The sequence below is a fragment of the Apiospora hydei genome (genome assembly GCF_038363865.1).
Source record: "Apiospora hydei strain CBS 114990 chromosome Unknown utg000010l_segment0_segment0, whole genome shotgun sequence".
In the NCBI taxonomy this organism is placed as follows: Eukaryota; Fungi; Ascomycota; class Sordariomycetes; order Amphisphaeriales; family Apiosporaceae; genus Apiospora; species Apiospora hydei.
The window spans coordinates 996,660-1,021,696 of NW_027117369.1; the positions used below are offsets into that span (position 1 = coordinate 996,660).

At 54.6% G+C, this 25,037-nt stretch overlaps 12 protein-coding genes across 12 annotated transcripts; 9 read left to right on the top strand and 3 right to left on the bottom strand.

The window, feature by feature from the left end:
* Positions 1-86: 86 nt before the first annotated feature.
* On the top strand, positions 87-498 carry PG997_014476 (uncharacterized protein; the record flags this gene model as incomplete). Its single annotated transcript, XM_066818790.1, is given in 2 exon segments — positions 87-213; positions 224-498. The coding sequence occupies 2 exon segments, from the start codon at positions 87-89 to the stop codon at positions 496-498; spliced, it is 402 nt and encodes a 133-aa protein (XP_066660978.1).
* A 461-nt stretch (positions 499-959) lies between these two features.
* PG997_014477 (uncharacterized protein) lies at positions 960-1,196 on the top strand (the record flags this gene model as incomplete). Its single annotated transcript, XM_066818791.1, has 1 exon — positions 960-1,196. The coding sequence occupies one exon, from the start codon at positions 960-962 to the stop codon at positions 1,194-1,196; it is 237 nt and encodes a 78-aa protein (XP_066660979.1).
* Positions 1,197-1,253: 57 nt separating this feature from the next.
* On the top strand, positions 1,254-2,081 carry PG997_014478 (uncharacterized protein; the record flags this gene model as incomplete). The annotated part of the gene is made up of 1 exon (XM_066818792.1): positions 1,254-2,081. One exon carries the CDS (start codon positions 1,254-1,256, stop codon positions 2,079-2,081), a length of 828 nt encoding a protein of 275 aa, XP_066660980.1.
* Positions 2,082-3,764: 1,683 nt separating this feature from the next.
* On the top strand, positions 3,765-5,276 carry PG997_014479 (uncharacterized protein; the record flags this gene model as incomplete). The annotated part of the gene is made up of 4 exons (XM_066818793.1): positions 3,765-3,872; positions 3,914-4,176; positions 4,200-4,314; positions 4,374-5,276. 4 exons carry the CDS (start codon positions 3,765-3,767, stop codon positions 5,274-5,276), a joined length of 1,389 nt encoding a protein of 462 aa, XP_066660981.1.
* A 778-nt stretch (positions 5,277-6,054) lies between these two features.
* Positions 6,055-7,514, bottom strand: PG997_014480 (uncharacterized protein; the record flags this gene model as incomplete). Its single annotated transcript, XM_066818794.1, has 3 exons — positions 6,055-6,197; positions 6,275-7,013; positions 7,287-7,514. The coding sequence occupies 3 exons, from the start codon at positions 7,512-7,514 to the stop codon at positions 6,055-6,057; spliced, it is 1,110 nt and encodes a 369-aa protein (XP_066660982.1).
* A 2,100-nt stretch (positions 7,515-9,614) lies between these two features.
* Positions 9,615-11,788, top strand: PG997_014481 (uncharacterized protein; the record flags this gene model as incomplete). Its single annotated transcript, XM_066818795.1, has 3 exons — positions 9,615-9,853; positions 10,163-10,819; positions 10,870-11,788. 3 exons carry the CDS (start codon positions 9,615-9,617, stop codon positions 11,786-11,788), a joined length of 1,815 nt encoding a protein of 604 aa, XP_066660983.1.
* Positions 11,789-12,511: 723 nt separating this feature from the next.
* Positions 12,512-13,301, top strand: PG997_014482 (haloacid dehalogenase; the record flags this gene model as incomplete). Its single annotated transcript, XM_066818796.1, has 2 exons — positions 12,512-12,708; positions 12,797-13,301. 2 exons carry the CDS (start codon positions 12,512-12,514, stop codon positions 13,299-13,301), a joined length of 702 nt encoding a protein of 233 aa, XP_066660984.1.
* A 2,392-nt stretch (positions 13,302-15,693) lies between these two features.
* PG997_014483 (uncharacterized protein) lies at positions 15,694-16,990 on the top strand (the record flags this gene model as incomplete). The annotated part of the gene is made up of 3 exons (XM_066818797.1): positions 15,694-15,802; positions 15,862-16,211; positions 16,307-16,990. The coding sequence occupies 3 exons, from the start codon at positions 15,694-15,696 to the stop codon at positions 16,988-16,990; spliced, it is 1,143 nt and encodes a 380-aa protein (XP_066660985.1).
* Positions 16,991-18,297: 1,307 nt separating this feature from the next.
* Positions 18,298-19,046, top strand: PG997_014484 (BLI-3 blue-light-inducible Bli-3 protein; the record flags this gene model as incomplete). Its single annotated transcript, XM_066818798.1, has 2 exons — positions 18,298-18,504; positions 18,615-19,046. 2 exons carry the CDS (start codon positions 18,298-18,300, stop codon positions 19,044-19,046), a joined length of 639 nt encoding a protein of 212 aa, XP_066660986.1.
* Positions 19,047-19,576: 530 nt separating this feature from the next.
* On the bottom strand, positions 19,577-21,294 carry PG997_014485 (proline-specific permease protein; the record flags this gene model as incomplete). The annotated part of the gene is made up of 2 exons (XM_066818799.1): positions 19,577-20,559; positions 20,583-21,294. The coding sequence occupies 2 exons, from the start codon at positions 21,292-21,294 to the stop codon at positions 19,577-19,579; spliced, it is 1,695 nt and encodes a 564-aa protein (XP_066660987.1).
* Positions 21,295-21,948: 654 nt separating this feature from the next.
* On the bottom strand, positions 21,949-22,968 carry PG997_014486 (uncharacterized protein; the record flags this gene model as incomplete). The annotated part of the gene is made up of 1 exon (XM_066818800.1): positions 21,949-22,968. One exon carries the CDS (start codon positions 22,966-22,968, stop codon positions 21,949-21,951), a length of 1,020 nt encoding a protein of 339 aa, XP_066660988.1.
* Positions 22,969-23,799: 831 nt separating this feature from the next.
* PG997_014487 (uncharacterized protein) lies at positions 23,800-25,016 on the top strand (the record flags this gene model as incomplete). The annotated part of the gene is made up of 3 exons (XM_066818801.1): positions 23,800-24,051; positions 24,133-24,350; positions 24,545-25,016. The coding sequence occupies 3 exons, from the start codon at positions 23,800-23,802 to the stop codon at positions 25,014-25,016; spliced, it is 942 nt and encodes a 313-aa protein (XP_066660989.1).
* Positions 25,017-25,037: the final 21 nt, after the last annotated feature.

A 25,037-nucleotide genomic window follows, 5' to 3' on the forward strand; every position in this document is an offset into this window, starting at 1 on the left:
CTCCATCCATCATCCCTAACGAGGAAACAATAAAAAAACCACGTAGAAAACAAGCAAAATACTGACATATCCTTTAAATAAACGAAATGGCACAAGTAGCGAACTCAGGCGTCTCGATGAAAGATCCCTCCTCCGTAGGGAGCAGCTCGGTCGGGAGCCCGCCGTCGCCCGTCTTCCGCGAGAGCTTCCCCCTCGTCGACAAGCAAAACAGCCGTACCTCGAGGCTCCCGGTTAACCCCCGCGAAGGCCGGGGTCCAAGTCGACCGCTCGAAGGACCACTACCTTTTCCTCGGCACCGAAATTACGAATCTGGGAGGGAAGAGGCAGAATCTAGCCGACTACCAGACGAAGCTGCGCTTGCTGGCGCAGGACAATCAGGATTGGACAGTGGTCGGGTTTGCGAAGGGGGGTGTGCCTATCATGTCTAATAGGCCGATCGCTTCGGTCCTTCCCGAGTTTGACGAGCTGATTCTGAAGTCGAGGGAGCAGGGTAAGTGACATTAGGGGTTGTATTTTTCCAGTTGGTTTACTCCGTAAAACAATGATACTAACACCGGGGGCCAACAGGAAGAGAGATCCAGTATTTGAGGGAACAGGGACGGAGGCTGGTATGTTTACCTTTTGGGGAACTGAATCTTTCTTTTCCCCCAGTGTGTCTCGGATTGCCTTCAGGAGTAGCCCTAGAGCTTTTATCTACATATCTTCTTGTGTTATTACTGGTCTATTCTGCTATGAAGAAGTGCTAACGTCAAGAGGAAATAGAGGGAGATGTTCAAAGCACAGAAGGCCATTGTTGATAAACTGGGGGCAAGTGCGACTTAGATGCGCAATTCGTCGGGAACTTCATTGCGAAGTTTGGCGCCGATTTCAACGCCACCTTGACACCGAAACAAATGGTTGATCTGTCCTTGGCGTGGGCATCTTTTTGGATTCGCGTTCGGACGAGGAGCGTCATCACCATGGCGCGAGACGACTATATAAACCTGGCTTGGTTCAACGGCGATTACAAAAACAAAGGCTATATCGGCCTCGTCCAGACAAACAACGACCTCGTACATGAGCCGAACATGGGAGAAGACCTGATGCTGGCACCCGTCACCACGATGATGGATAGCGACGGCTTCTCGGCGCTCCATACCGTCTTTTCAATGGTTTACCGCCTGAGCAGGGAAGACGCGCTCGATTTACGTAAGTAGGAACGGACTTGGCAAAGGAGCCCAAAGGGGCTATTATCATAATCTGCTGACGTAAACATGGGTTTAGTCCGCTATGCGCAAGAGAAAACAGAATTGAAGCGCCCAACTGATGCGGCGAAGCTCTTTTCCTTCATGGCGAACTGGCTCGAGATGTTCTCCTCGTGGAGAAACAGTGTCTGCAGCACCATAAGGTCTAGGGGTTCCGCCATCAGGCCCCTGAGGGGGGATATGATGAACTTGGATCCCCTGGTCGACACAGCCATCCGCCTCATATGCCGAGTTATCAACGAGTGGCGAACCACGGGCGCGGACCAGGCACAGGTTGCTCGGAACTGGTCGACCCTCGACCGGACCTTGTTGCCGATAAACCAGGCCGTTACGAACCTGACCAACCAATACGCGCTTCACACCAACGGCACATGGCGAACCGATACTGTCCGGAAGGCGGCCAATGGCTTCCCGACCAAGACAAGACTGGAAATGCAAGATCCGCCGTGGCTGCCTTCGATGCTGCACCCGCAACCCCAAGCTGACACCGCGATGTTTGAGCAATCTGTATCATCAACGAAGACTCAGAGCACCGCGAAGCAGGCTCCCCAGCAACCTCCCCAGCAACCTCCAAGCACTTTATTACCTCCACCACAAGGCAACAATGGTTTCAACGGGAACAACAACCCCTTTTCCCAGCAACCGCCCGTCAACAACATCTTCCCCCAGTATACCGGCTTCAACCCCAGCAACAACCAATACCCCAACTCCGGAAATCAGGGCTTCAACACTAATGGGCCTAGCTACGCCCGCGCCGCCATGAAACGGACAAGGACAAGGACCACCGACGAAGGCCAACTCAAGCGTGCCCGGTGGTCCGACGAGCTGGAGCCGTAGGACTTCCAGTCGCTTGGTTATAAGAAACGTGAGGTTGAGGGAATTTAAGAGACAAGGATATGAGAGGAGACAGGGAACTGGACAGTGGTGGTATACAGAGTGTTTCCTTATGCGTTGCAGGAGCGTTGGGGGGTTGTTCCGGATGGGGATAGCATTTTTGGACTATGTTTTGTTTGTTCATTTCTGTCTTGGTTGATCAATTGGATCGTTTCATATACTATTATATAGATAGGTTAAAATCGACTAACTAAGTAATGCGCATATAAGTATTAGGTTCAGTTCGAGGAGTGAAATAAAAGAAAGGGGGTGAAAAGAAAGTAACCGCAGAGGGAGGTAAACCCTCTTGCCTTGAGAATATTCTAGCAGTACTACCGCTTGGGCACAGCGACCCGGTAAAGGTAAACAGTATCAATTTCAAGAGATGAGGCAAGTGTCTCAATGAAATCATCCTGCTCTTTGTGTTTGAGTTTATGGGTTTTAAGGGGTGAGGCACTCAGTGAGTGGGCTGGAACCACACCTACCATTAAGGGCGCAGAGTTAAATTCATGAGCCCCAGACAACGAGCCAGGAGACTGTTGACGGGTAGATGTGTTATTTTGCTGTATAATAATAACCTATCATCGTTACTCCGGGGGATACACTCGGTCAAAAGCGCCCCTTTCGATCTAGACTATCCCACTCACCACGGCTCTAATAGAGCCCAAATATGGAAGAAGTCAAACAACTGGCAGTATATGTGGCTGTTACATAACTAAGTGATCTGACTCTGGCAACAAGTTCGGCAGACCTTAAACAATATTTTGTTATTGGACATGGGAGCGGATAACGATTGCCCAGGATTCGGCAACTTATGCTGCGTCAGGATGTCCAGCAGGGCAAGGCCGATTTATTTGCCACCAAAAGTACTTAAGCATACCTTGAAATAACTTATTAGCTCTTAAAATGAATAATCAAGCAAAGGCCGCATACTATAAACCTAGAAACAATCGGCATCGAGCCCTGTATTATAGACTATTCAAGTTACTAGTAGCCCACCTTTACTCAGATAATTCAAGTGACAATGTGAGCACACCCTTCGTTTATCTCAGGAAGGTAAACAGCTTTCACAGCAGCAAATATTTGTTTTAATCGTCTTCTGCCGGCTTTGATGGTAATCAAGAGCAACGCTCTCGGATTGTCACAGGACAGCAGTCATAATTTCCTCCAGTCATCGCCACTTGTTCACTGGTAAAAATACCACATCATTTTTACGTCTTCCAGTATCTGGTCTCGTCTGTGGGCAACAATCGCTGAATAAACCTCATGTGCAACCACCCAAAAACTCAGTTCGATTCAGTTCACACAACGGTGCGCCTCCGTGAAGCACTCACACGAAACCGTCGCGGCTATAAATTCCTTTCTCCGATACCCAGACCTGACACTTTTTTTCATATAGACACCAAACACCAGAGAAATTTCGTTCAAAGCATAAGCATCCACGATACCAAGTATTTGGGAAATCTTATTTTCGACACATACCGGAGATAGCTATCCCCAGAACGATTGAATACGCAGCTCAGGGATATAAGAGAAACCAGAAGTACGTCCATCATCATCCAGAAACCAATCTTCAAATAACATCTATCCTCAACAAACGGTATTTCAGCACTTATCTCTAACACTAAAAACACCAAAGAAACCAAAATGGCCATAGAAACTAACAACCCCTTCATCAACGAACTCCGCGAGAAGGCCATCACGGCAGTGAAGGCCGGCGATGTCGACTGGAAGGACTATGCCACCACCTACAACGTACGCCTACCGTACACCCCCTGGCCGTCGTGGTCCCCAAGACGATCGAGGAGGTCCGCATCGCGGTGGCGGCCGCGGGCCGTCACGGCCTCCAGATCCAGGCGCGCAGCGGCGGCCACTCGTACACCGCGTTCAGCCACGGGGGCCGGGACGGCGCCGTGGTCGTTGACCTGCGCCACCTCAATAACATAGATGTGCGCCCTGATCACCGCCGCGGCTGCCTCGGCACCTTTCAGGCCAGGGTCGGCGGCGGCGTCCGCCTGGGGAACCTCGCCCTGAACCTTTACTGGGGGAGAGGCTCGCCGTCCCGCACGGAACTTGTCCCAGCGTGGGCATCGGCGGCCACTTCACGCACGGCGGCTACGGCCATGCCTCGCGCGCGTGGGGCCTCGCCATGGACCAGATCGTGGCAATGGACGTGGTCCTCGCGAACGGCAACTTGGTCTACACGGAGGCGGGCATCAATCCAGACCTTTTTTCGCCATGCGCGGCGCTGCCGAGTCGTTCGGCATCGTTGTCAACTTCCATTTGCGGCTGCATCGGGCTCCCGACGAGACAATACGCTGGAAGTACGAGTTCGGGGACCTGATCGGCGATACTGGGGTCCAGGGTGCGGTCTCGGCCATGCTGGAGCTGCAGAAGCTCGTGCACGACGGCTCTGTGGTCGACCGGAACCTCAGTTTCGGGGTGAACCTCGGCGAGCGACGATTCGGAATCAGTGGCGCCTACATGGGCTCGTCTGAAGACTTCGAGGAGAAGATCGAACCTGCCCTCCTCCGGTGCTTCCCCAAGGAGCCGAACAAGGGCATAGTTTGGGAGGAGCTAGAGTGGCTCGACAACCTCAGATCGCAGGCTGGGGGCGAGCCACTACTCCAGGGCTCCTCGTATAAGGGACGCAGCAATTTCTTTGCCAAGAGCGTGACGGTGCCGGAGCCGGGCCTGTCGGCCGCCGCGCTGACGAGCTACTTCGAGCACATCGCGACGATTTCCGCACCAAGCTGCCTGGATCCGGAGGAGGAGGAAGAGGAGAACGAGCCCGGCTGGTTCGCCATCATCGACCTGTACGGCGGCGCCGACAGCCAGATCAACAACAACGCCGCCCGCCGCCCTCCCGCCGCCTACCCGCACCGGGACTCGCTGTGGGTGGCGCAGCACTACGTCTTCTCCGACGAGGACAAGCCCTTCCCCGCGTCGGGCCTCGAGCTGGCCGAGGGCCTCAACGAGGCCATGACCCGCCACATGGACGGGCGCTGCGCCGCGTACATCAACTACACCGACTCGAGCCTGTCGCGCGAGCAGGCGCACGCGCTCTACTACGGCGACGAGGTCCTGGACCGGCTGCGGACCATTAAGCAGCGGTTGGATCCCCAAAACGTCTTTGCGCATCCGCAGTCCATCGTATAGATGGATCTATGGGTATACGATGGGTGTTGTTGAAAAGTTCAGGAGTAAACGGCAAGGGGGCCCGCAGTGCGAGAAGGTGCCTGGGGCTACTATGCCTCTTAGATTTTGACGAGTTCTCAGTTATTGAGTCTCCTGGTTCTTACTACTAAATAAGAGAGTTTTCCTACTTATGCTATATTTGCAATAAAAATGTGTGTATGTGTACATCAGATATCGAAATACTAAAGGTGCTTAACACGTCACTCCGTAGACGAAATGCAGAGATATTATGTCAGTATAAATTTCAGAAGAATTGTCAATTGGCACGAGTTTCACGTAGCAGCCCACCTGGAATATCCAGCTTCCAATCGGGATAGGTGTGATTGGAAGACAATTATCTACTGTATTTCATATCATGCCTCAGGGCCTCATCAAGGGGCCAAAAAGAACTGCGGCTGTCACGAGGTCGATTGCCCCGCACCTACCAAGGCCATTCGGCAGGGGCAGCTTTTGAGAAGGGTTCTTCCTTCCTCTTGTAAAGCAACTTACCTCAAGTTGGCAAAAGTGAGGCCTGCTACCTTCCAACCCTTGTTACCCCTGTCGCGCCGCGATATAAGTACTTGCCGTGAATTAGTATCAAAGGAGCGTGAACATGTTGGTGCTGACGTGCGTGCTGCTTTCTTCCACTGTTCTACAGTGGCCCTGCGCCTCAGTCTCAGCTGGGGCAGCGTCGCCCCCACCCCCAGTCGCTGGCGATTTAGCGCAAGTCGACCGCCGCATCTGGAAAGCCACTGCTGCATCAGGAAAGTCGGATCTCATCTTCAACTTCCCGTCCGGTCTGGTCTTTCTTCTCGATAGTGCTGATGGCGACTATGTCCTGCCAAGCAATGCATCGCACGTTCTGCTCCAAGGCCACGGCCGCGGCTGGGGTTTTGCCCGGAGCTGTCCAACTCCAGCGACTCGGCATGGATGATTACCGCCAATGGCTCCCTCTCGGTTTCTTTCCAACACGGACAAACCCATCTCGCCGCCAACGCTTCCCTGGTCTACCTGACACAGCACCGAGCGCGACCTTATGCGGACATTCATGGCGACGAATTTTCTCTCGATTTCCCCGGCGCCGGCCGTCTCTCCGATGCGCTCGCTGGCTTTTACTGGGGCACCATGCTGCCGTGCGTCATTGAGCGCACAGCCGCCGCCGAGTACCCTGTCTCCGAGGGTTATGTCGTCAGTACACTGGCCGACAAATATCAAGGAACGTATCCCGACGTCGACCATGAGTTCCAAGTGAAGGGGCGCATTGCATCGGGCAGCTCCCTCGATCTTGCAGTGGTACGCCGGATGATCGAGCTCGATCTTCGCCTGGCCCGCGAAGACCCTTGCCAGCTCTGGCGTGCCCCTTGCTCGCTGCAGCCGGATGGCCGCCGCGAATATCACATACGGCGCAACAGTGAAGATGGCGTCACCAATGCCAATATGTTTTTGATAACGGGCAATGTGGAGCTGGTCGAGTCGGTTTGGCTCTACGTCGCCCGGACCAAGGATTTCGAATGGCTTCGTGCCAATATCCCCTACATCGAAGGGGCCATGTGGCTTATTGAGTCGCATATAGACCATATGGGCCGGCTTTGGTCTGACGTTTATTACGAGGACCAAGTGATGAAGGATGGGCGTGAAACCATGTCGTCTGCCCTTGCCTCTCGATCTTTCGGTCTCCTTGCGCAGCTTGAGCGACTTCTGGGCCGTAATGATAGCGCCCTGCACTACGAAGGGGTGGCCAAACTACTCGTTGACACCCTAGCCCAGCCACTTCCGGTGGGATACTGGGACCAGGAGAGAAATCGTTTCGCCGATTGGGTCGACCGATCTGGCGCTGTTCACGACCATATCCACTTACTGGCCAATATCCTACCCGTGATGCTTGGTGCGACCGACCCAGCTCAAACCAGTCATGTCACGGATTTGGTGCAACGTGAAATGAGCGAGTTCCAGCGTTTCCCAACCTTCCTATCTGCCCGCATTGCCAATTACACGCGCAGCGAAATAGGCGATGGGGGACCTTACGATCTCTGCGCTGCTGGTCGGTACTGGTGCTGGGACGCGGCGTATTGGGCCTGGCGCGGGAGAGGAGACGTGCTGCTCACCCAGCTCGAGACCGTCGCTGAGATGGGCCGCAGTGAAGACTACGTCATGGGAGAGCGGTATGATATGGACTACGTTTACTATATAGACGGAAGCCCATGGCATGGCGCGGCTCATTATTACGAGTATCCCTGTGTCTTCGTTTGGGTCATGGTCGCCGAGTTCCTAGGCATACGTCCAACAATCGATGCCGATATCCTAGTGGCCCCGCGCTTGGTTGATGCAGCCACCATCGAGCTCAACCAGAAGGCTTACCAGCTCAAATATGCCTACGGGAAGGACAACCTCGTGTTAACGAACCTGGGGAGCGCCGCGCGTACGTTCCAGCTCGATCTAAGCGCCCTGTACCACCATTCTATTTTCATGATTCGATTAGACGCGACAGTCCCGGAGAAGCCGCTGGACAGCACAGTTGTTCTTGTACAACCTGGAGCCAGCGTAACGATCACACCAATGCAGACTCCCCATGTCGACGAATTGAAGCTGTGAGATAGGTGAAAGCTTGGGTCGTACGGCATCGCATTACTTGTAATAACAATTTATAAGGAGTATGTACGGTTCGTGTAGACCTGATCATCCGACCAAGCTGACGTCTGACGCTGCCCAGTTTGGGGGGTTCCAACCAGACTGCAAGGAGCTTACGACGCAACCAATATATATGAAGGCGCACCTAGGAACTTTTGGGTCTGTCATGTACTTTCGGTAAGCCGTTGATCAGCGAATGGGCTGCGGCGCCGTTTCCTTACCCGTCCCCCCCTGTTCAAGGATACCCCGAGACCCCGAATATCATGCAACCCCCCGAGAACCGGATTGACTCTACATGATCAGGGCTTGAGCTAGTAGTTCGGCCGAACAGGAAACCGCATAAACCTTCGAGAACATGTGCCAAGCCGGGTACCAATGCAACGCATACACGTTGAAGGTGTTCAAGCTCGATAAGCCCCATGAAACAGACGAGATCTGATCTATCTACCGGAATACAGCTTCACCGCCTCACTCGCACTCGTGCTCATTAACCACGAGGGATCCCTTCTTGATTCAGCCTTATAAGGCCAGAATCACGTCAGCACCATGCTACGGCTACTGCTCTCTCCCTGGCGGGCCGAGCATCAGGAATCATAACTCATTTCAAGAAGCAGATATAACACCCTTTCCGACGTCATCAAGCCAATATGGAACCTACATGAGCCTCAAATTCAAACGGCTTTAGTGGTGGCTGAGACAAGGCGGTTGGCGTGCTGATGACAGCCACCAAGCAACTTCCATACATAAGCATCAGACCAATCCTCTTGGCGCATTACGCTCCAGGTTCAGACCAAAAATTATCGCCTGCTTGTAAAAGCATGTCGCAAAGCACTTCCTGGAATTGACGGTGAATCAAATTCCAACTCGATGTCACAAATGGAAAGTTCACTACTTTCTGTGGTCCATGGTCAGCAAGCATGTTCGTACCCATTGGCTCGGTTCACGATGCAGATGCAATAGTCACAGCTATGCAGAGCCAATCATATCAGTTCCATCTTGGCGACATGAACACAACTTGCATATGCAGGTTTTTCAAACGTCAACAGACCGCCCGACCACATGGAACCATGAGGGGGTTTAGATAATCCTCCTTGAGGGATGTGCAAGCTGCTACTGAGATACAGTTGTACCCTACCAAATCTGACCCCGGCAACGGTATCCCACCCGACCAGCCCGTTGGGGGTGGCTCCGCTGACAGTTCAACAGGGGTTGCTTTATGCCACTAATGCAGTGAGATTTGCCAGTTACACTAACCTTCTATGTGCCATTCTCACATAACCTTGCAGAATCGCACTTGGCGATTGGCTCGCATTCTTTGCTTTTCCCACTCGCCGGTCGCCTTTGCTGGTGCTCGTGGTCCTCTCCGCATGCCTGGGTCATCTCACCATATCTCTCACTCAGGAACTTCAGCCAAGATTACTATAATTCTTAGGCACACGAGCCTCAATCGACCGACATATTGCCATCTGGCAACGTCACCAGTCTTGATACTACTATCTCCCATTCGTCTTCATTGTTATCCAGACATCATTCAGATATTACGGCCAAATTGAAACAGCTACGACTCCCAGGGTATACAAGATATGTGTAAAGTCTGTGTTGGTGGTAGTCCCTCACCCACTTGAGTGAAGAGCCATGACCGAATCGGTGGAACACAAAACCAATGACTGAACCACGAATCAGATCAAGGTCATGGCGGTCCTACACCCCAGGCCAGCTGGTATCTTTCTAGCTGAGCCAGTTCCCATCCATCCTGCACCATCAAAGCTGTTTGACGTCAGCGTCAAGCTGAAAGCATCACCCAAGGACAGCCCAACAACAGCACTTGACCCAAAGCCTAGCGAGGACTTGGAATGTCGGCCAGCAACTAAATCCTCTCCGAGGTCCAACCAGATGTCACTTATGCCCAAAGGCAACAGCCCCCCAGAGTGGTAAATCTAGCAGCACTCACAGTGATCGGAGCAGCTCACCAGAGCGGTTAGAAACGGGCAGTACCCATCAGACCTCCCAGCATCGTACGGATAGAGTGAAGAAGAAACGTGCCAGCAAGCCCAAGGTCAAGACTGGGTAAGCATCCTTCAACCCGTCTCTGATCATTGCCACAAGCTGATCCGATACCTCGGAGGGCGAGGCCTGTGGCTTTCCCGAGGCCACGCCTTGTCTACACCGGGGGTTCCATATAGATGCATAAGCTGTAAGAAGAGACACGTGAAATGCGATGAGGGGAAACCCGGATGCAGCAAATGCGAAAGCGTTGGCCTTGTATGCGAAGGATATGCTCTCCCTAAAGCGCCGAAGCAAGCAGTCCCGCCCAGCCGCCAACTGTTACCTCGCATCGCCCAGGCAGGCCTTGCCTCGAAGGCTGCCGCACTGTTACGTTCCGCGACAGATATCGCGCCAAAGTTGCCAATGCAACCTGGCTTGGGCTTCGATGCTAGTGGCGATGATGGATGGTATATGGCCCTGTTCAGGGAGCGTGTTGCCAGCGACTTATCTCCAGGGAAAGGAGCGAACTTCTGGATTCGGTCGTCCTTCCGGGACAGCATGACGATGAAAGCCATCCGGCATTCCATACTGGGCATCGGTGCTTACTCTCGTGCTCTCATTGACCTCAAGACTGATTATCCTTGGATCAAGACGGCAGACCGGCCCTGGTGGCCTAGTTCCATCCAGAACCGGCATCATCAGGCGGCCCTCGACCACCACATCAAAGCGATATCATACTTACAGCAGGACATAAGAAACAACAACGTCGACGACAGAATGGCGATGGCTGCGAACTTACTCCTTATCGTATTCGAAAACATGCGGGGAAACTACCATGTGGCAGGGAATTTAGTGAGATCTGGGATCAAAGTTCTGAACCGGATGGGCCAGAGGGGATCGCATGTGTTCAGGTGGAAGCCGCCGGAAGCGTTCGAGCCTAACGAGACGTATGAAGAATTAGACGAGATGGCTTACATATTCTCGCGGCATTCCATCGCGACGGTCAATGTCCCGTTCCTCACGGCAAGTCGGCCTACCACTTGCTTCTCAACGACGACTCGCCCACCTCGGACGACGAAGAGAACTTCCCCGTCAGCTGCCTGATTGAAGACACGACGCCGCACTCTTGCATGGAGGCCCGGGCGATCTGGGATCGGATCCTCCATTCCCTCGCTGGCTTCTATGCCAAAGCCCTCTGGATCAATCTCCACCAAGACTTCAGCGTCGACAAGGATGGGTTAGCGTGGGAGCAAGCACTATACTTGTCTCGGCTGCAGGAGTTCGGCCTCGGCCTCAGCACCATCGTGGCGGTCGAGCGGAACGCCAACACGGCGCGCCCGCTGACGTTCCTCACCATCCATCACCTCGTCGCCACCATATTTACTTCTTGCTGCCTGGACCCGTCGGAAGCAGCCTACGATAGCTTCGCCTCCGAATTCGACACCTTGCTCTCCCATATCCAGGCCTATCTTGAGATCCCGTCTACGTTCACGATCGGATTCACGAACGAGGTCGGCATCTTGCCCCTGCTGGCTTTCGTGGCGGCCAAGTGCCGGTTGCTGCACGTGCGACTGGCTGCCATTGATCTACTGATGAACTACGGTTGGCGCGAGGGGCCGTGGGACGGTGTGAGCTTGGCGCGCGCCATGGAGGGATTGATGAACATTGAAGGACAAAACCCACCTCAGGCTGGTCAGGATGCAGGTCAAGGCGACGGGTCTTTCGCATTTGCCCAGCTTCCGTCGGCGGACACCAGGTATGCCTGGACCAACATGTTCTGGGACTATGAGACCCAGGAGATGACCATGGAGTACACCAAGCTTTTGCCGAACATTGACGGTGGTCTCGACAAGAAGACGTTGACCGTTTCGTGGAAATGATTAGCCTTCTGGGCAGGGCGTCGGGGGGGGTTGAAATGACATACACACACAGTACATAATGTTACAGGATATGTAAATTTAGAGGGAAAAAGGATTGTTTCAGAGGGTAATGATTGGTTGGCGAGGAAGCTGGAGCTTTCCGGCTGTTCTGTCAAACTTCCATGTCCATTGTCTGGATGTACACATCATCATACATACTGTACGAAAGATTCATGTATTTACCACCTTCTATAAGAAGACCTACTTTTCAAACAGCTTTCCGGCATATGACGTTTGGCTGGAGAGCCTTCAACGCTCGGAGAATATTGCGGCGGCGACGGTTAAAGGCTTGTGTTCTTGAGGTAACATAGCGTACCGAAAGAAGGGATGCGCTGTATGGAGGATAGTCGTATCTCCTGCCGTGCTAGTATGCTCCAATTTCATGTGTCGCATGGGGCTTCCCGTGACGAGGTCCTTTTCTCCTTAGCTCACTGCATGACGGGTTGCATGAAGGGGAAGGAAGATGCGGGATTGCGGGGGAAACCGAGGAATGGGCGCGCCCTTGTATCGACATGTCCAACTACCACATGCAGGACTACTCTATTTAGTAAGTACTTATTTAAAGAAAATTACCAGACAATCGTAAAAATGTCGCGGATTTGATTCTCCAGGATCAGCCGAATTTCTTGCCATCGTTCAGCTCAAATAACTCCGACGGGATAAAAGAAGCACAGCAACGCGACGATGCAGCAGAGACCCAAGGCATACCTCTTCGACGTCTTCGGCACCGTGGTCAACTGGCGCCACAGCCTGGCCAAGGGACTGGAAGCGTCGGCCCGGAAGGTGATTGAGGGAACGTCGACCGGCGTAGTGGATGAGGCGGTCCTCGCCAGAGCGAGGAGCATGACGTTTAGTGACTGGGAGTGGTTCGCTTTCCAATGGTTCGTTTCACGTTACGTCTAACTTATCTTTCTTCCTCTCACGCCAAAGCTCTCTTACTGCTAATCATCCACTGATACTCATGCCAAGGTCTAGGTATCAGAGATACATCGACTCTGATGCCCGACCCAAGGAAACAGGCGACCGAGAGGCGGGCAAGCCGGCGACATTCATTCCCCAAGAGGAGCTGCACCGCCGCAACCTCGATACCTTGATCACGGAATTCCAGCTAGACGGCCTCTGGACCACGTCCGACCAGACCGCCCAGCTCCTCCACCTCTGGCACGAACTAGACGCCTGGCCCGACTCCGCGGCCGCCATCGCGCGGTTCGCGAAGCTGGGCCCCTCGGCGGCTTTGTCCGACGGGCCGGTCGCGCTGCTCACGTCGCTCGACGCGCGGAACGGGCTGCGGTTCAGCGAGGTCTGGGGTCGGATACGTGGGGGGCGTACAAGCCGGACCCGGGCGTGTACCTGGGCGCGGTGCGGCGGCTCGGGCTCGAGCCGGGGGAGGTGGCGCTCGTGGCGGCGCACTTGGGGGATCTGTGGGGGCGAAGAAGTGCGGGCTGCGGGCGCTCTATGTGGAGAGGCCGTTTGAGGAGAGGTATAGTGAGGGCGAGGTTGCGGAGGCGAGGGAACGGGGGTGGGTGGATATGTGGGTTCCGTACGCGGCTGGGGAGGGGCTGATTGGGATCGTGGAGAGGTTGGAGGGGATGAATGAGTGAGGGTCAGAACGAGGGTGGGAGTGAAGGAAAGGAGGCGTGGGGAGGGCGAAACTTATGGTTCCTGGGGAGGTGGAGGATTACTGATAATGTCTGGATTCGTGGGAAGGTGAAGGCTCCCAAATACTCATGGCGAGCTCGATACGATGGAGAAATAGCAAGATCCGTAGGGGAGGTCGATGTATTTGAGTTAGATGTCACGCGGAGGAGACATTAGACCGTCGTTGTGATGTCGCTTGTTCCAATTACACTCGTTCCGTCTCTATTATTAGACTGACACTGGGCCATGAGAAAGTAGGTTCACGAGAATGGCTCGGGAGAGGGTTATTGATTCCCTGGGCTACCCAAGTGGATGTTATTAGACTCTTGGTGCTTTTGGGTGTTGTTAATAGGGCCGATAAAGAGGCTCAGTTTCGTTGTGATTCGATTACTTACACGCAAGCCATGCTGCTGCTCTCTGTTACGCTCGGTTAGTCAGTCAAAGGAGAAGGTGGCCCAGTTGAGGCCTCCGGGCTGCGCCTTGCCTTGTCGCCGATATACGGCCGTCGGCCACGCACTGGTGAGGATGTCCACGTGGAAGAAGTAGTAGTAATCAGGCCCTGGTGGTCGTAATCCGGGGCAACGGTTGGTGGGTTTCTTTTAGTTCCGGGGCCCCGTCTCCTACTGTCCCGTAGGTCTGCTCTTCTAGTGGTAGAAACATCCTGAAACCCTGCGTCGTCGCCCACTCAAAGAAATCTTGATGATGATTCATGAAGGTTATCACCAAGATCTATCCGTCGCCCGAGGAGAATACCAAGCGTGGCTGAGGCCGCGTCAACGCACCGCACCTCTTCGAATATCGCAGACTTGCAGTTCCACTCCGACACGATAGTCGGTCTGAACTTGCAGTAGCCCCTACGTGCATGTGCAGCAGCCCACTTGGGGGAAACCTTCTTTCAGTTAGTGGGTGTCTACCCCGGACGACGTGCGTACGTGCGAGCGAGATACCCGGCGCTACCTCTTGCTAGTTCTGGCCTGTCAATGTTCTTTCCGTCTTACAACGACTGCCGGGAAACTGCAGAGATGGTTAGTCACGATACTCAGCTGGCTAGTATGAGAGTGGTATCCAGTAACTGTCAGCTCTGACACTCTTCTCTTCAGGCGTCAATTAAACCCCGTGAAGTTATCCTCCCAATGCATGTGAGCAGGTTACTTCGTGTTACTTGGATCAATCGCTATCAGGTAATTAGCGTGGTTGTTTCCAGAAGCCCCGGTGCCTGTGCAGATCCCCGCGTGGCCAATTGCGGGGGGTTCGTTCAGCACTGACACCGCTGAAGAACGACGTTTTGTTTTAGCCGCCAAACGTTGAGCTGAGCAGCAATTGCTTGGCAGAGTCGTGACGACATCGACTTCCAATATCAATCAGAACCACCAACTTCTGGATTGAGCAAAGACAACATGCAATGTTCGTATGTATTGTTCACCGAGATCACAGCATACCTCACGAGCAATGTTGGGTCGGTTTCTTTCTTGATAGTAGGAGGTAGGTATGTAGAAAGGCCGTAGGAATAGGATCAACAAGGTGAAGGAAGCACCAAAAAGAGGACCGACCAATTAGGAGCCTGTCAGCTACCTGCCATATCGTCTACCGTCCTTCGTCGTGGCATCAGACTCTGAATCGTGCCAGATGCATTTTCTCTCTGCCACTCGCTTCCTCGCCGTCGTCTGTACCAGTAAGCCTTAATCACTTAGTAATCCATACAACCCGCGAGAAGTAAGAACGTTCCCCAAACAAGCGCAAAGAAGAAACGGACGGATAAACCGGCACTTGCAACTTGTAAGCTGCCTGTGACACAGACATGGCCAGGGATTCCAGGGAAGCTTCGAAGTCAAACACAGGTCCTCTGTGGCTGGGCGGCTCCCGAGCCAGTTCGTCGGTTGGGTGTGAGGCCGAACAACACATGGATGGCCCACGATATCTTGGCCCATACCACCGATTGGGTTACTCGCGGGAAACAGGGGGTCGAGAGGAACATCCTACCAGGTATGCTGGTCGACATCATGACTTTCACTTCGTCTAGCTGCGCCTCCCTCCCAAGCTGGGACTGGTGATATGATTTGGGTACCGCACGTGGGAACTGCCCAGCCATGTCCCGAGTTGCTTAAAAGCAAACGATATCTTCCCCAGAGTGTCTCACGAAAATTGCCATCATCGCATCAAGCTCTGGCATCTTAGAACTGAGAGATATCCACCAAATCCCACATACTGTCTCCAGACATATTCCAAAGATGCAGCTGAAGCAAGTTTTCCTCAGCCTGGCACTGGCCAGTGCCGCGACAGCCCAGTCCCTTCAGGATGCCCTCAACTCCCAGAACTCCAGTTTGTCGGTCCTCAATGGTAAGCCCAGACTCCTTCACGAAGACTTGACCGTGTCGTATACTCACTGCGTCTGTTAGGTCTGCTGGCTGCGAACCCCAACATTCTCACCGCCCTGAACAACGCCCAGAACGTGACGATCCTCGCGCCCAACAACGACGCACTCAACGGCGTCCTCAACGGGTCCGTCAACACCTACGGCGGCAATGTCAAGGACACGACCTGGGTCGCGAACCTGCTCAACTACCACGTGCTGCAGGGAACGTACCAGTCCTCGGCTTTCACGGACAAGCCCATGTTCCCTCACACGCTCCTGAACAACCAGTCGTACACCAACGTCACCGGTGGCCAGGTCGTCCAGTTGCAGAAGAAGGATAACAAGGCCGTGGCCTACAGCGGGCTGAAATACTACTCCACCGTCAAGACTGCTGTAAGTTATCCGTTGCCGCTCTTTCTCCACTCCGCAAGAACTACTCGTGAAGTTTCCTATCAGGGGTTTGATTGACTGATCTGTTCCCTGCGCAGGATGTGAACTACACGGGCGGCGTTATCCACATCATCGACCGCGTCCTCGTCCTCCCCCAGAACGACACGGCCACGATGACCAACGCCAACCTGACGGCGCTGTCGGGCGCCGTCAAGGCGGCCAACCTTGGCCCGCAGTTAGACGGCTTGAAGGACGTGACCATCTTCGCGCCCGACAACAACGCCTTCGTGTCCATCAGCAGCCTGCTCGCCAACATGTCCTCGCAGGACGTCGGCAAGATCCTGGGCTACCACATTGTCCCCGGCACCGTAGCTTACAGTAGCATGCTGAAGAACGAGACCATCAAGGCGCAGGACGGCACCGACCTGAAGATCACCGTCGAGGATAACGGTGCCGTCTTTGTCAATGCGGCCCGCGTCACTGTGCCCGATATTCTGGTCGGCAACGGCGTCGTCCACGTCTTGAACCAGGTCCTCAACCCCGACAACACCCAGCAGCAGCCCGACCCGTCCGCCACCAACGCGCCGCCTCCCGCCTTCAACGGTGGCAGCTCGACCAGCGGCGGCGGCGTACCTTTCACTAGCAACGTTCCGACCCCGACCGGTACGAGCCCGGCTGCCACGTCGGCGGGTGGCAACTTGAACGGTGCCGCGTCCATGAAGTCAGGTGCCGTTGGTGCTGCTGCCCTGTTCGGTGGTGCTGCGCTCTTCATCAACTGGTAACCAACGACAGTTCTCGAATATATCTCATTTGTCTTGTCATGTCGTCAACTTGGCCTTTTGTTTTGTCGCTAGTCTTTGTCCTTGGGAGCGAGTGGCTACTTCGATCAAAATCATCATGAGCGGACGACTGTGTCGTTTGCGAGTTTTGAGTAATGCACATGGTATTGGAGGACAGCATCAACTTTCTGCCTTTCTGCGATTCTTTGCTGTGAAGATGCGATAGCTGCATTAATAATTGATACCTTTCATTTCTTAACGTACATTTGGATACATTTGGATGTGATGCGGATGCATTCGAAATAATGTGCAGTAAAGATCAGGTTTTCTTCTCACGGACATAATCGAGCATACCGACTAGCGAACACACACGGAATTGTTTTGTGCCTTGAAGAAAGAGGGAGAAACTGAGTATCGACTTCTAATCCCTCTCAGATGGCGAGCAGAAAGAATTGTAGGAAGCAGATGATCTAGCGATTCTAGAATGAGGATTGACTTGATGGCAGTCGACATTCGATGTTGATGATGCTAAATCTAACAGTTTTCCAGGGGCTGATGGGGTGTACACAGCTCCGAGGTGGGGGTTTTAGGGGTGACAAGTAGTTAGCCAGGGGTTATCCCGAGCCATTGCAGTGTTGGCTTGATCTACATCTCGCAACAGCTCGGATTTGGGGCAGGCATATGACTGACAACATCCCCATGGGTTTTCTTGCAGCACCCCCACGTCTCTTATTGAATTCCATGTTCTTTATCTACATGTCTATTCAATCTGGCTCCTGACCCTTCATCAGGGGCGGACCTGAACCCGTATGCAAATGTCACCTTGTCGCTTGTGTATGATTTGTGCAAATGCATGGATTTATGCAAAGTGATTTCGTCATCGGGCAGGTGCAGCTCAAGCTCCGGCTCTCGATCCCGTACTCGATCTCCAAGACAAAAAGTAAGGGCAAGCGCCATTGAGCATGTTCTATGATGTCGCATGACGACATTCTGCTGCCATTGTCTGTACTACGTAGTTGGCAGCAGCAACCATGGGGGTGATGGGGTAACACCTTCGCGAGGCGTGTGTCTGGGCTGTTCTAGTCGTAGGGTCCGCCTCCCTCAAATGGGATGACACTACTTAGTTCCCGTCCAATATCTATCTATTCATCCATCAGACCAGACGAAGAATTGCAGAGCCTCTTTCTACAATTCCACATTCATACCCCATCTTCATACGCAAGAATTACATGTTCACTCTTCGCAGAACACTACTGAGCCAATCATCAAAAGGATTCTTCAAACACAACCAGCAGACCATCCTCAGAACCATGTCTTCCTCCGGATTCTCCAACGCCAACACCGGCGACAAGCCCGCCGACCCCTACGGCGCTGCCAATGCCGACCCCCAGGCCACCCTCTCGCAGAAGGTCGAGGCCCTGAGCAAGTTCGCCAACAACTGCAAGTTCGGCATGATGACGACGCGCGACACCTCCAACGGCAAGCTTAGCTCCCGCTGCATGGCCGTGGCCGGCACGGTATGTAATCCATTGATTTCGATTTCTGTCCCCTGTGTCACGTTACACTTCCCCTTCTTGCCATAACGAGAAGCCACGAGAACTGACAACATCCCACCCAACCCCCACAGGATACCGGCGGCCTCGACCTCATCTTCACCACCAACACCGAGTCCCACAAGACGGACGAGCTGGCCAAGGACTCTCACACCAACATCTCGTTCGTCGACAGCTCCGGCCAGTGGGCGTCATTCGCAGGTGATGCGTCGATCGAGACGGACCGCGCGGTTGTCTCCAAGTACTACAACCCTGCCCTGAAGGCATGGCTCGGCGACCTGGGCGACGGCAAGCACGACGGTTCCGAGAACGACCCCCGGATTGGAATCATCCGCGTCAAGACCGACTCCGTCTCGTACTGCTTGACGGACATGACGGTCATCGGCCGCATGGCAGAAATCGCCAAGGGCGCCGTCACGGGCGAGCCCGCTTCCATCAACAAGCTGCGCTTCATCAGCGAGGCCGAGGTCCTGCAGTGGCGCGCGTCCGAGTCGCTCAGAAGATAGATCTAGCTGGGTTGTAACGAAAGGGATGGCGTGGTGGAATTGATTGCGGTAGTAGGAGCTACCAAAGCTGGCTGGGCGATTATGACGCAGCTTTGACGTCGCTGGGCACTAGAGAATGTTTCGAGCCCATTACTCTGCTACGCCTGTTATGAGATTCATGATTTATAATTCAGCACGGAAGCCATCATCAATTGAAAGATCAAATCAATCTATGCAAAAGTGTATGACGCTGTGTTAAGCCATCTCACGATCTGTTGGCCCCCGCCAAACATGGGGATTTGTGGACAATTGAATGCCAGATCTGATCTAACCACGTAAACACCCCCACAACACCCTCCACTCGGTTTAGTCCGCCCCTTTTTTCACAATTAGATAACGCCAGCAATGATTTTGAAATAAAATGTTCTATGTAGACCAAAACCTGATTGAAGATACTACTGACTATGTATTAACCTACGGGGTTGTATATTCACATGTAACGGCAAGAAAAGCAAGATTCGTTGCTTGTGCTTTGAACCAAAAACATCCCACTAAGCAATCCAAAACCATATCCTCTCGATAAAGTTCCTAGGCACCGGCTCGACCCAAGTGGCCTCGAGCCGATCGATCTCGGCCTTGCCGCTCCAGAGGTCCATGTCGGCGGCCTTGACCATCCGTGTGCGCTTGACGAGCTTATAGCCGACGAACAGGCCGGCGAAGATGGGCATGTCGATGTAGGGCGGCAGGAACGTCTTGGCGCCGAACTTGCCCGGGAAGAAGGCGTCGAAGCCGTTGAAGAGGGCGACGACGAGGCAGAACGCGATGGCGAAGTAGGCCAGCCACGGCTGCAGCGGCGCGCGGTAGGGCAGGGAGGCGCGCGGGATGCCGTGGTGTTTCAGGCCGGCGTGGAAGCGGAGGTAGGTGAGGCTGATGGCGGACCAGACGAGCAGGGTCGAGACGGCGGAGAGGTTCGAGAACCAGAAGAAGACGTCGGCGCCCCGGTGGTTCACGTTGAGATAGACGAGGCACGAGAGCAGGGTCGTGGCGCCGACGCAGGCGTAGGGGACGCCGAACCGCTCGAACGTCAGGAAGTGCGGCGCTTTCCCGTCGAGCGCGGCGGCGTACATGACGCGCGTCGAGGCGTAGAAGAAGGAGTTGCCGGCGGACCAGGCCGAGGACAGGACGACGGCGTTGATGATGGTGGGCAGGGTCGCGATGCCGCCGTTCTGGATGGCGATGACGAAGGGGGACTGGGCGGCGCCGGGGGCGGAGCGGGCGATGGCGTCGAGGAGGCGGTCGTCGCGCGAGGAGACGCAGAGGCCCACGAGGAAGATGGCGAGGACGTAGAAGAGCAGGATGCGCCAGAAGACGCGCCGGATCGCTTTGGGGATGTTGCGGCGCGGATTCGCCGTCTCGCCCGACGCGATGACGACCATTTCGCTGCCGCCGTACGCGAACGTGGCCTGGATGAAGACTTTCCAGAAGGCTAAGAACCGACCGAGCGCGCCGTCGGCTAAGTAAGTGTTCATGGGGCCTGGGTCGTGCCAGTACCGGAACCCGATGCGGTCCCCCGAGGGGTGCCGCCGAGCGTGATGATGAGCATCAACAAAATCAGGCCGATGATGGTGGTCAGCTTGACGGCCCCAAACACGAACTCGGCCTCGCCGTAGATGCGCACGGGGAAGCAATTGACCGCGACCATGGCGAGGAAGAGGACGGTGATCCAGACCACGTCGGGCACCGGGTTGGGCCAGTAGCCGATGACGACGACCGAGGCCGTGACCTCGATGGGCACGCCGATGGCGAGCTGGTACCAGTAGTTCCAGCCGAGCGTGAAGCCGAGGGCCTCGTCGACGTAGCGCGACGCGTAGACGGGCACGGCGCCGGGCAGGGGCAGGTACGCCGCCATCTCGCCCAGGCTGTTGATGACCGCATACAAATTGCAGCCCGTCAGCGCGTACGCCAGGAAGGTCGAGAGCGGGCCCGCGACCGAGAGCATCTGGCCGGACCCGACGAACAGGCCGGTGCCGATGGCGCCCGAGAGGGCGAGGAACTGCACGTGCCGCGACTTGAGCTGGCGGTTCAGGGTGCCGTTGTGGCGGGTCTCGTGCTGCTGCTGCTCGCGCTTTAGGTCGCTTAGGTTGTCATTGTTGATATTGGTCCGGCGCTGCTCGGCGCTGATGGAGGTGATATCGTCTTGGTTGTCGGCACGCTGCTGTGGCTGTGCCTCGAGGTCTTTTCCCCTTTGGAGCTTGGGTTCTGGTTCCATTCTGCTCGCCTTCTCAGATCAGTCTAGTAACTCTACTTCTCTTGCTCTTTTTCTTATTTCCTATTGAGCTAGAAGTCAAACATGGACACAGGCTTGCAGGGAGGCTTCGTCCTTGGTTGCCATCTGTGAGAGAGCTTATCTTTCAACACTTTCGACGGCCTCAATGCTACGTATCATCAGATTGAGAAGCCAAGCCTTTTCTATCTGGGATGCGATTCGTCCAGCACAGAAGAAGGCCCCATGCCGATCCCGAGATGACTTACTTAGTTGAGTAGGTAGCAAGTGACATTGAGCATATTTCGCATGGAAAGAAGCTTGGCGGCTCACTTCCCCGCACTATTACTATCGGCGGGCGCTGTAGTAGAACCACCAACGAGCGGCTGCTCAAAGTCCAGTGGTTAAATAACGACAGAGCATCCTTTCAGGGAGTCTGAGGTCGGATTCAGTGTTAGCTAAGAGATAAGGAGTGCATGCACCCATAAGTTTAAGTTCGCGAGCTATATAGGTCATGATGACATATAATATCATCTGTAAATACTTGTATTTCACGCTTATATGCACATCCGGCCTGCCGGACGCGGATCCAAACTCCTACATCGGTATGACCAGCGAAACCGTGTGTAGTTCCTCCCCCTATCAACAATGAAGCCCCGTTCAACCATTATTGATCCACATCGCGTAGGGTCCTTGGAATTTCGCCATCATCACATACATGACGGTGAATGGCCCCCCATTGACCACGTCTTCCGGATCGGACACATGTTGAAGGCCATTTCTCTCCTTCACAGGCCACGTGCGGATGTCCAACCGGTGCCGGCTGCCCCCGTGCTCTTGCAGGTCTTGGAACAGTGCCCAGGCGCAGGCCTCGGGCCCCGACAGCTTGTACTCGGCATCTTTCCCGAAAACGCGCCCGTAGCACCGCTCTTCGCGGGGTACCTGCACCCAGAGGTGCCGGAAGTCAGTACAGCCGCTGAAAAATGACCGCTTCCAGGTTACCTCGGCCCTCGGCCGCAGGTAGATCGAACGCACGAGCGTCAGGACCGGCTCGCCTGGTCGACTGGATGGCACAGCAGCGATCAGACCCCTGTCCTTTCGGTTGCGGATGCCGCGCTGGGCCAAGACGAGGTTGCGGACCTCGCGGCATGCCGCCAACGGGAGAGCGCCGGCGAAGAGGCGACCAAGTGGTCGATTCCGATTCGTGCCTACCGCGACAAATTCGGGATACCTCTCACCCAGCATGGCGCCGCTGGAAAACGCCGCCGCGAAGTGCATGATGAAGCACAGACCTATGATAAATGTGTCGTGGGTCGGGTTGAGGTATACGGTGCCTCGGCGTTGTGCCCTGCAGAGGCTGTGCAGGTAGTGACGACCACTGCCTCTGGGTCTGTGCCCGAGCACGTCCTGCGACACAGAATACTGGCGCACCCGTTCGCGCACCATCGGCGGGACCAACGGTAAAACTCCCACCTTGAGGGGCACTGTATAGAACCGCAGGGCTTCGATCCGGGACAGTCGGGAAGTCGAGAGATAGGGGCTGCACAAGTGACTTTGGGGGATGATGTGGTTGGTCCTGTGGACCAGCACGAGACGGTCTTGGGACTCGGCCAGCAAGGCGCACTGCCAAACGTACAACTGCAGCTCTGTGGGTAGTTCAGGGAATTTAGCGAAAGTCATGTTTGCACAGAGTAGAGTGCCCTCGTGGGCTCCTGCTGTGGGATCTGTATTTCGACTTGAGCCTCAAGGGCTACCACCCATTCAACACGGCTTGAATAATTCCATTTCGAGAATTGATTTATAAATACTGCTGTTAGTAGACTGTGGCGCGTTGTATCTCCGTTTCGTAGTCCATGGAGCTTCCAAACAGTCTCCGGAGGAAGCGTACGGAAATAGGTCGACGAACAGCGCCATCGCACCGGCAAATGTTAACACCTTATCACCCCCACACAGCAACACGATATCCTAAGGCATCTAGCAGGATTGAATGTATCAGTAACCATAGAGGCATAGCACTTTCTCCTGCGAGCCTCGAGGGGAAGTGCATCGTGATCCATCGTGACTGCAAGACGAGGAAAGCAAGGCGTTCTCGAAGATCGAGAAGTAAGAAATGCCATATGAGATTGTGCTGTTTCTTCAGTCAGAAGAGCATCACGAATTACATAGTTGTCTCCTACCCCTGATTGCGGGCGAAGTCCCAGGATGAAACGACACCGGAGACAAGTCGCTGGCTATTCAATCATGCCAGTTGCTCCCGGTAGCGGCGTGCAATACCCCATCAGCGAGATCGCTTTAGGGGTTATGTGGAATCGGATACTAGAAGACGAAACGGACTTCGTGCCGGCTCGGTCGCCGGACTTTTGTGAGTCATTATCGCCGAGCCCCGCTCAGGTCTTCCGGAAGGGGTGGTCGATAGTAGCGGAACGTTAAGTAGGCAACCGTGCCAGTAATATGAAAGCATACCCCACATCACAATACCACTTAGCCAATTCCCGAGTTTTCAACAGTATCATGGCGTCTTCGTCGCAATCAGACGGTACGGGTAAGCCGACAGTGGTGGTGGGCTGGATCGGCCTAGGCAGCATGGGGAGCGCAATGGCGAAGAACATCCAGAAACACCTCGCCACGGCTGGGATGAATCAGCCGCCACTGCGCGTATATAACCGCACTGCATCGCGCTGCGCGGCGTTGGAGGAACTCGGGGCCAAAAGGTGCGAGTCCGTTGCCAAACTGGCACGCGACAGCGACATTGTGTTCATATCAGTGAGTCCTCAGTTACGAGTGTCCCGGGGTTTAAGAGCAAAAGAAAGCGGAACGCTGACCGAGCTTACTCGAACCACTTAGTCAAGCGCCGATGATGCGGTTCTCTCCATTGTAGAGCAGATTGTCAATTCTGGCGAAGTGGAGGGCAAGGTGGTTCTGGACACGACGACTGTTCATCCCGACACAACGCAGGCCGTGGCAGCAACGCTTGCATCGAAAGGGGCTCACTTTGCTGCCATGCCCGTCTTCGGAGCCACGCCCACCGCCGAGGCGGGCCAGCTCTTAGCCGGGTTTGCTGGGTCTGATGCGGCATTGAACGCCGTGACCCCTTGCTCAAGGGTGTGATTGCGCGGGAGGTGTTGGTAGTCGGGAAGGAACCGGAGAAAGCCAGTCTTCTCAAGACAACTGGGTAAGTTTTCGTTCAATCGAGGGAGCCTAGCAGAAAATAGACCTGCAGAAGGCCGGATTGAACCTGGACTGATTAATTAAACAGCAACGTGCTCATGGCGTCGTTGATGCAGATCATCGCCGAAGCGCACGTTCTCGCCGCCAAGACGGGTCTGCCGGAAGCGACCCTGGAACGCCTGCTGGAGCTCAACTTTGGGCCCGTGATGCACTCGGACTCGGTGCGCATGACGACGGGCGTCTACTGCCCGGGGCCAGGCGAGAAGCCGTGGTCGGACCTGCAGCTGGCGATCAAGGACGTGGGCCACGGGGTCGAGATTGCGGAGCGCGAGAGGGTCAGCTTGCGGGTGGGACAGAGAGCTCTGGAGAACCTGAAGAAGGCCAACGATTGGAGAGAAAGTTTGGAGGGTGGTGGGAGAAGGCTGGACTCGAGTAGCGTCTTTGGGGTGGTGAGGGAGGAGAGTGGGCTCGCGTTCGAAACTGAGTTCGTTAGGGCGCGCGATGCTGCTGCAACTGCCGACTCCGAGTCTAATAATAGCTCGGGGAAGCTTGGGGGTTAAGACTGGAAAAGGATTCAAATG